This window comes from Propithecus coquereli, unplaced genomic scaffold, assembly GCF_000956105.1.
Source record: "Propithecus coquereli isolate 6110/MARCELLA unplaced genomic scaffold, Pcoq_1.0 Scaffold14, whole genome shotgun sequence".
NCBI lineage: Eukaryota > Metazoa > Chordata > Mammalia > Primates > Indriidae > Propithecus > Propithecus coquereli.
The window spans coordinates 13,958,931-13,968,989 of record NW_012138302.1 but is presented as its reverse complement, the minus strand read 5'-3'; the positions used below and the strand labels follow the sequence as shown (position 1 = coordinate 13,968,989).

General features: G+C 35.8%; 1 protein-coding gene across 2 annotated transcripts in view; it reads right to left on the bottom strand.

The window, feature by feature from the left end:
* Positions 1–502: 502 nt before the first annotated feature.
* Positions 503–10,059, bottom strand: part of TMEM59 (transmembrane protein 59) — a 28,206-nt gene continuing 18,649 nt past the window's right edge. For both annotated transcript variants that reach the window (XM_012639428.1, XM_012639429.1), the window contains exons 7-8: positions 8,876–8,984; positions 503–1,148 (exon numbers count right to left, since the gene is read on the bottom strand). In XM_012639428.1, coding sequence (XP_012494882.1) covers positions 993–1,148; positions 8,876–8,984 — 265 coding nt within the window. In that variant the 3' untranslated portion in view covers positions 503–992. The remainder of the gene's footprint in view (positions 1,149–8,875; positions 8,985–10,059) is intronic.

Sequence of the window (10,059 nt, the reverse complement as noted above, 5' to 3'; positions counted from 1 at the left end):
TCTCACTCTGTTGCCCGGGCTAGAGTGCCATGGCGTCAGCCTAGCTCACAGCAACCTCAAACTCCTGGGCTCAAGCAATCCTTCTGCCTCAGCCTTCCGGGTAGTTGGGACTACAGGCATGCACCACCATGCCTGGCTAATTTTTTCTATATATTTTTAGCAGTCCAATTAATTTCTTTCTATTTTTGGTAGAGACGGGGTCTCACTCTTGCTCAGGCTGGTCTCGAACTCCTCAGCTCAAACGATCCACCCTCCTCGGCCTCCCAGAGTGCTAGGATTTACCTTATATTTGATATGCTGAGAAAAACAGTTCTTTGAAAAGACTCATTCAACAAAAACCTACAGTCTGTGCAAAATAACAGAAAATGTACTGCTGAGAGGATCATTTTGCTTCAACATGGTCCCTGAACATCACATTATATACCAACTTCATAATTCTTTTTTGGATTGGGTAGGGGTGAAAGGGAAGAGCTGGAGAATCAGATACTCAAATTTCAGCACATAATTATTCAAATAAATTTTAATTTCATTTCAACATAACTGAAAATGTAGTGTCATTAAAGGACATTGCCTGCTAAATTTCAAATTACAGGTTTGTGGACCATTTCTGAGCAGAAGCATTATATCCTACTAAGTATTCAGCTTATTAACTAAGGTAATTGACAGTCTCAATGGTAGGAGGTAAGGAAGAACAATGATCAGCTTATGGAATTTGGCTAAGAAAATAAAAAAAAAAAAGCAAATAACAATTAAAGTAGCTACAGATATTAGTAAAATAAAAGTACAATCCCAAACATCCAGCTCTTAAATTACTAGGAAAAAAAAATACAGGTAAAGTTATAGCAAAAACAGTCTTCACAGATTTGGGTAACTTTATTTGCATTTTGTAGTGATTTCTTAAGGCCTATATCCAATGAAATAATTTTAAAGAGCTCTATGAGGAATGAAAATTTAGATGTCTATTACATTTTTCTTAAAAAAAAAAAAAAAGCTTAAATTTCTGAATGAGCAAGATTCACTTTTGTAGGTAGAGGTCCTGCTTCTTCATGATCTTCAGTCTTAGATCTAACAACCACCAGAGAAGAAGCTGGATATCTGTTTAGCTTTTGTTCATTCACAAATTCCAAGTCACCATAGATACTCAGCTTCTGCAAAAGAAAACCAATGCACATTAGTAATTTGGATAATTAGTAACCTCTCCCAGTAAGTCTTCAAGTAACAATTTAATCTATGGATATTCGGCTAAAAAAATTCTATAAACATCTCCGTGAATGAAGAATGCTTTTCCACAAAGCGTTACAGATACGTGATTAGCTCCCAATGGATGGCCAAAGAAAGCTTTTCCACGTGTCCCCACTTAAAATCCTTAGAAGAAGTGTAACAATTATCAAGAAAAATTGCTTAGGTTTAAGTTAGGTTGGAGTTAAGTGTGTTATACCAAGAACACTGGTTCTGGATGTTCAATGGATGCCTTAAGTGATCAGGTCCTTCAAGATCTTAGCTCTCCTACCAAGTGATAAAATAATTTGCTGCAAGTTTTTTACCTACTAAATGTTTTAACTTAGCATATATGGAAAATGATATATGGTATTTTAAGAATACACCAACATTGATAGAAAGGTCTTCATAAACATATAGAAGTTCCTCAAATTGTTACTATCATATTCAAGAAGTTACTAAAACAAAAGGATGAAAGCATAAACAGAATCACTGCAAATGTCATAAAACTCACTCGACTATAATGGTAATATCTAATGTCTTTTAAGAGTGGGTTTACTTAGATGTATGTCTGTCTAAGTAGAAAAAGTGAAAAGTAGCAAAAGTGAAAAATCTTTACTAAGAAATGGTATAGATTTTGTTGTTCATCAACTCATATAGCAACAACTCTCTGAATCTGTAAGTTAGAAACTGGAGTGCTGACATCACTGGCAGGGCAACTGAGTAGATTATAAAGCAAGAACCACACAGAAGTACTTGATGTTAGAAAGGTACTTTTAAAAGATACTGAAAAGGTGCTTTTAAAAGAGGACCTCCAAGGGTTTATCAGTACTGACACATGCTACGACATGGATGAATCTTGCAAACGTTATTCTTAGTGAAAGAGCTCAGTCACAGGAGACGACATATTGGTTGTCTATGGCTGGGGGCTGGAGGTGCTGTTGCTTGGGAGGACATGGGGAGCCACTACCAGTGAGTATGGGTTTTTTTTCTGGGTGATGAAAATGTTCTAAAAGTGATTGTCATGATGGCTGCTTGCTTGAATATGTTTCCCATGTGGTCTACTACACTACTGTCTCAAGGCAACAATTACCCCGAACAGTCCCAGTACTTCATGCTTTTCCAGTAAGAGAATATCTTCAAGACAAATTCAGTGGTTGATGGATTGGACATAGATCTAAAACAGTGCGGCCTCCTTAAAACCCAGAATTAACATGTGAGCATTTGCTCTGGGACACTGAAAGAAAAACACGCACAACTCTACCTAACAACATTTAAAGACCTTGAAACAGCAACCAGGAATTATTTCAATGATTTCAAACATCAACACAGAAGAAGCTACACATGCGGGGGCAGGGAGTGGGAAGACTGAGGAGATATTGGTCAAAGGATACAAAATTTCAGTCAGGAAGAATAAGTGCAGGAGATCTTTTGTGGAATGTGGTGCCTAGAGTTAATAACAACGTAATAACAATGTGTTGTATACCAGAAAATTGCTAACCAGAATAGATTTTAAATGTTTTTACCATAAAAAAATGGTATATGAGGTAAAGAATATGTTAATTAGCTTGATTTAGCCATTCCAGAATGTATACATAATACAGCAAAACATTATGTTGTACACTATAAATACATACAATTTTTGTCAATTTAAAATAATAATTAATTAAAAAAAGAACAGAGAGAAAGTAAAATCTGTGTAGAAAAGTAAATGGGAGCATATGGATAATCTAACTAGTATGTACAGTGATTTTGTGGCTACAGTGTATACTCAAATTATCAATTAAATGCAAGGATACTACTGAGGTATTTTCAAAAGTGTGAACTCGCAAAGTTTACCATCTAAGTATTCTTTATGAAAACAATTAGTTAAGGAGGTAGGTCCAACAAAAGTAAAGAGGAGTGCCTGAAACAAAACCATATAGAATACAAGAAACAGTAGCAGTTGAGATGACCCAGAAACTGGGAAGAAAGCTATATCAAAACAAATGGATTAAGTGGAGGTATTTGGAAGGTTCTCCTGGGATATCTTTAAGTATTCAGGTTTACATTTGCTTTTACATGACCTAATCACCAATTACAGTATTTGGTTCTACTGTGAATATTTATATAATTATTATATTGTAAATTTTAATTTTTTAAATCAACCTACAGCCAAAGCATGGAAACATAAATTCAGAAGAGTTAATATTTATATTTTATTGTCAAGGGTCATAGTAACTAATGAAAATTGAGATAGTATGGGAAGAAAGGAGGAAGGAAAAGTAGCAATGAGGTATCAACAGATATTTATAAAGCAATCATGAAAAGTAGACAAAACAATAATATGTATTACAAAAACCAAAAGGAGAAGAGAGGAAGGTGAGGTGGGAGATAGTGTAAGGGAACTAAATTCCTCATCCTTCAGTAGGAAGATATTAGATAATGTCTAAGATTGATAAAACAAAAAACAGAAGATAAAATTTTAAAATGGTAACTACCTGGACAATTTTTAAAAATTACTATGGTTTATCTAAGAAGTGAAGAAGACATAATTTTATACCACACGTACGTATTATTTCTAAAAGTTAAAAAATAAACTTAAGGCCAGGCGCGGTGGCTCACACCTGTAATCCTAGCACTCTGGGAGGCCGAGGCGGGAAGATTGCTTGAGCTCAGGAGTTCAAGACCAGCCTGAGCAAGAGTGAGACCCTGTCTCTATTATAAATAGAAAGAAATTAGCCAAACAACTAAAAATAGAAAAAATTAGCCAGGCACGGTGGCGCATGCCCGTAGTCCCAGCTAGCCGGGAGGCTGAGGCAGGAGGATCGCTCGAGCCCAGGAGTTTGAGGTTGCTGTGAGCTAGGCTGACGCCATGGCACTCTAGCCCGGGGAACAGAGTGAGACTTTTTCTCAAAAAAAAAAAAAAAAGAAAGAAAAAAAAATAAATTTAAGTAGTAAATGTGTACTTAGGCTTTAGGCCTGGCCCTGCCACTAACTAGTTATGTGATCTTAGATAAGTTACTTAAATCTTTTCTAAAGTTCAATTTCTTAACAGAATTTGGATTAAGAAGCTGTAGCACTTATATTGTTTTCTCATTGTCTAACTCTGCTCTGGAACTTAAAGCTTCTATAGAGCAAAGTTTTTGGTCTTATTCTTCATTATACCTCTGATTCCTTGAACTGGGCCTGGCACCTAACAGGTTATCCATAAAAGTATGTGATTTACTAACCTGAATAGTATTAGGAGTCTTCTCAAACCCTTCTTAACTGACCATATGAAATTAGATGATTATGGTCTTGACAAATAGCTTAGAGTACTGTTCTTCCAGAAAAGGATTAAAAAAAAAGCACAGAGATAACACATCTGTTGCTATAATAAATTTCCGAGGCTGCTTGGTCTCTAGAACGGAGTATCTAATCATGCCGAACCCTGTTCTCATGTCAAGCTTGGCCTGCCTGACGAGGACCACAATGAGTGACAATTCTTTATTATCTAAAATAGATAGCTCAACAAGAGAAAGCTTCATCCCATGAGGTTTCAAAAATGACATCATAAATGTGAAAAAAGAAAAAGGAGAGAGAAGATCAAAATCTTTATAAGGTAAGTCACTCAAATCACACTGCTTTGAAATCAGCCAAGGAAATGAAATTCTTTGCTCCCTCTTTCTGGCCATTACAATCAAATGATATATGATGAGTATCTACTATGTGCAAAGCACGCTAAAGATAAATTATTTCAGAGCTTCCCTATAAGAAAAAATAAAGCTGCTCACAAGTTTCTAAGACCAAATTCCTGACATTTATTACTACCATTTTAAGCTCTGTTTATAGTAACTGAAATGGAAGCTTTTTATATTTCACGTGTGAGCTCCAAGGGAATTGGGTCTGTACCGAACAGAGACACAGTCTCTCAACAGGCTTATGATTGCCTATAAACACAGGATCATATACGTAAATGATATAACAAAATATAAATAACACTGCTCATAGATGAGCTATACTCATAGAACTTATTAAGAGTGTCATGTTACTATGGAGGAGTCAGAAATAACTTATGTTCCAATAATAAAACCCATGAAAAAGCTTTATGAAATTAAAGTTTTAAAATAGGAGACTTTGGGCCAAGAAAACCTGAATAACTTCCTTTTTTGTTTTTGAGACAGTCTTACTCCATTGTCCTGAGTAGAGTGCCATGGCATCAGCCTAGCTCACAGCAACCTCAAACTCCTATGCTCAAGCCATCCTCCTGCCTCGGCCTCCCAAGTAGCTAGGACTACAGGTGTGAGTCACAACGCCCAGCTAACAGGGTCTCGCTCTTGTTCAGGCTGGTCTCAAACTCCTGAACTCAAGCAATCCTCCTGCCTTGGCCTCCCAGAGTGCTAGGATTACAGGCGTGAGCCACTAAGCCTGGAAATCTGAATAACTTTCTAATGTTAAATTCTAAGTTATTTTTACAGTGAAAAAAGGAGAAAATGCCAGGAAAGGGTGGAGTATTTACACTGTAATATTCTAAAACAAAAAATATTAATAGGTATTAAAATTTGTTTATACTGAAAAGAAATCCACTAAAATGGCAACACAATAGTAGTTCTGGATGACAGAATGAGTGATTTTATTTTCTGCTTTGTATATGTACTTTATAAATTTCCACACTAAGTATATAATATTTTTATAATAAAAAGTACTTAAAATGATTACCTAAAGTGTGGTTTCACATACAAAGTAAGGCCTAAAAGTAGTATATTCAAATGGTTGTTTTCCACACATTTTTCTAGAAAATGAAAAGCATAGACTCCTTAGAAAAGCATAGACTCTCTGAAGCTATAGCCAGAATTTTAATTGTTAAGGACAGAAAGAAAAGAGTTCTAGAGAAAAGCAAGAAAGTAATGCCCATGTGGCACATATGTGAAGGGAATGTATTAATACCAGCAGATAATAGGGCTCCAAGTATGCTGCTAATGCTTATGCATTACGATCACAGGGGTCTGGGGGGCATATATGGGAACAGTGAAGTGTTCCCCAAAGAACTTGGAAGGGGAGAAAATTTCTCACAACATTAAAGTTATATAATCAAAAAAATTTTATCATAGCAGAGACATCAGCTAAAAGAAAGAGTCACCTGAAAGGAAGGGCAAGATCCCCCAGGTCTACAAGATATAATCATAACCATATGAGAGGCACTGATATGTGTAAGCAACACGAAAAGAGGTCACTTGCATAAGTCAAGTAAGAAGACGAGGGCAAGCCATGAACTGCACATCGAAGAACTATTCAGGTAAGAGAGAATTTGAGCATCCTGGCTCAGAAACATGAACCATGTGGTCCCAGTGGTGTCTGTCTTCCTGCTATCAAAGAGCACACACAGGATATCACATAATCAACTCCCCTATTTATGATTCCAAGATAATGAAAGAAACTTAAAGAGCACCGGCTTTGGAGCCAGACTATCTGAGTTCAAATCCTGGTTCTACAACTTACTGGTATGTGATATTGGGACAATAACAAACTCTCTCTTACAGTTTTCTCATTTAGAAACTGGGGATAATAACAGCAGCCATCTCACATGGTTACTGTGAGGATTAAATGAGCTAATTCACATAAAACACTTAGAACAGTGCCCAGTAGGAAGTGCTCAACATTAGTCACTAAGTTTGGGGATCAGAATCCAGGCTGTGGTGAATTTATCAAGGTAAATTCCATCTGAAGCCAGACATTCAGTCTTCCCTGACAATGGCCAGAGTCAGGCCAATGTCTATGTGTATTTTTTTTCACAAGGGGCATCCTAGGAGTAAGGAGAAGAAACAGAAATATAAGGAAGGGAACAAAGTGTCACAGCCTGGGGAGGGGGTGGTCAACAAAGATTTATTACCATAGGTTTATAGCTTTGTTGCCATGAGGATTTAGAGTGTATGAGATAGTGCAAAGGGAAGTAATAGGCAAAGGCAACCCTATGTAAGATACATAATTTCAGCTACATCAGGAGCAACAAAATGATTAAAATATGGACCTCAGAGAATGAAAGCAGGTTATATTGCAAGAGGATGTTATCAGTACATTCATATCATAAACAGATGAGTACTGTAGAAATTTACCCATTCTCCATAACTTTCACATTTTAATGTTCTTCACAATCTGGTCCAACTTAACCCATTTGATTTAACTTCTTAATGTAAATTCTTTTAATCTGGTCAGTTCCTTACAGTCCTTCCCCAATAGTTACCTTATTCTTGTCTGTACCAGGGAAAATTATCCACTCTCCTCTCTGCTAATCTGTACCTTACTACACATTCTTCAGAGTTCAGGTCAAGACCTCCATTATCTAAAAGCTTTATCTGATCATCCCAGCATATAGTCTCTGCTTTCCTTAATAATTTATACAGTTATTACTCGTGTTACTTAAATACCTTATCAGCCATAGGCAAGATGGTACAGGAAAAACATGAGAATTATCAATCTAAAGACATAAACTCAGCCAGGCACAGTGGCTCACACCTATAATCCCAGCACTTTGGGAGGGTGAGGCAGGAGGACTGCTTGATGCCAGGAGTTTGAGAGCAGCCTGGGCAACATAGTGAGACCCTGTCTCCACAAAAAATTTAAAAAATTAGCTAAGCATGGTGGTGCATGCCTGTAGGCCCAGCGACTCGGGAGGCTGCGGAAAGAGGATCACTTGACCCCAGGGGATTGAGGTTGCAGTGAGCCATGACCTATGATCATGTCACACTGCACTTCAGCCTGGGCAAAAAGAAACTATGTAAGTGTTAGTTATCAACATTACCCTGTCCTAGTTTCTAAGTGCCTATATCAATTATAGCACCTTAACAAAAAATATTAAACATAATATTATCTTAATCATTATTCATATGTAAATTTTATATTAAAACTTTTCTTCACAGTCTATTAGGATAAGACAGTTGTTCAAGCACCATGCTAGGCACATGCCAATGACTCATTATTAGATTCTATTTTAATTTCCCTCCTTTCTTTTCTCTTTCTATGTCGTTTTGGAGGCAGAAGAGAAAAAGTTTATTTCAGTTGGATTTGATGTTGACAAATATTATTATTCTATATTTAGTTTTATCAATTACTTTCTTTTCCTGAAAGCTAAGCTGAATCATCAAATTATAACCTTTCCCCAAAACAAAAATCCTTTACCTTAACGGTTATGTTTCTTGGGCCCATTAAGTTTTAATTACCAAGGAAGTCACAATGTTTTCCATCTCTCTCAGGGCTAGACCCAGAACAAAATAACTCAAAGTCAAACACTCCAGTGGTGCTGCTTCTAAAGCAGCAATTGCTCCTTACCATTCGCGGCTATTAAATTAAAATTTTAAGTAGTTCCACAAGTCTCTTCTCCTTTATACGACCTTAGAAACTTATGCCAACAGGTTCACTTCAGTCTCAGAGAGCCAAGTAGAGACACTTTACTCAAGTCAATCAACATATATGTCACCCTAGTGGTTAGCATCACAGAAAACCGGGAACAACATTTCTTGTGCTATCAATCTGTGATTTTCATGTGTGCCAACTTCAACCACATTAAAACCACCAAATCTTCTCTCATTCTATTGGTAGAGAGGCCTTGTTTCTCTAGTAAAACAAATAAGGCATTTCAGATAGCATATAGATCATCTTCATATACTTTAAATGGTCCAAGAGTTAGAATTAAATTTACCTCAGAGGGAACATACTGCTCCACAGCTGTAGCAACAGTTGCACAACAAATCCAGAGCAATACCATCACCGAGAGCACAAGAGTTGTAGTTAAAATCCACCCAGAGTTACTGAAAAAAAATCAATAGTCATATTAGAATTTTATAATATAAGAAACAGAAGATTCTTAATAATTAAAGGCAATCAACCTTATGTACTTAGCTCAATAGTACAATTAAAGCTTTGTGTACTACCTTTAAAACTATTTCAAAGACTATTTATAGAAGGAAATACTATAATTACAGCTAATATATTAGGGTGGTATAATGTCCTTTTCTGCACCTCTAAAGTTTCTGTAACTAGGCTGTATCACTTCAATAGTAGTAATAATAAAATCAGACATACTGACTTTCTGCTAAATATATAAAATTAAACCAATTACTATCAAGAGTATTTTCTAATTACTAAATGAGATAAGGCAAATGAAAAGTCCTATAAATTGTATACACTGTTACACAAATGTCACATATTATTTTGCAAGGTATTATGATACTTTAAGAAAACCCAATATCCTAAAAAGTTAAGGTACAGAATAGGTAAATTTTAAAACAATCATTTGTTTTATACCATTCTCAACAGGCTTCCAGAAGTCAGTTTCCCTAGAACATTTCAAATATTTAATTTGCCAAAATTTACTTACACTTCAATTTAAAAGAGCATATCTATTATAAGGCATTCTGTAACTATTAAAGCATATCTTAGTAAAGAGATAGTTATATTTTCCTTATGATTAAAATATCTTAGGTAAAAGGCCAGTTATGAGAATCAGCAATTGGGAGTTTTTTCATAATTGACCTATGAAGATTCAAAGAACAGGAAAAAGTCAAATTGTTTTTTAATACTTAAAAGTCTAATTCTGAAAAACTGTGTAATACAGGTTGTCTCTAATTTTCACATCTCTGTTCATCCAACAGTGCCTAATAAGAGATCGATACTTACCACCATAAGCCATGCATTTGATAGTGTGCCAACACTTGAACATGGTAAGGAAACAGTAAGCACAGTTACTGTCTCCCAGCAATAGGGGTGGATTTTAGAAAATGCATTGCATCTTAAAGCAGGAAACTTCTATATGATGCTTTAAGTATTCCAATTTAGAAAGATAATGGAGTAAAAAAATATTTTTAATGAAAAAATACCCACTTT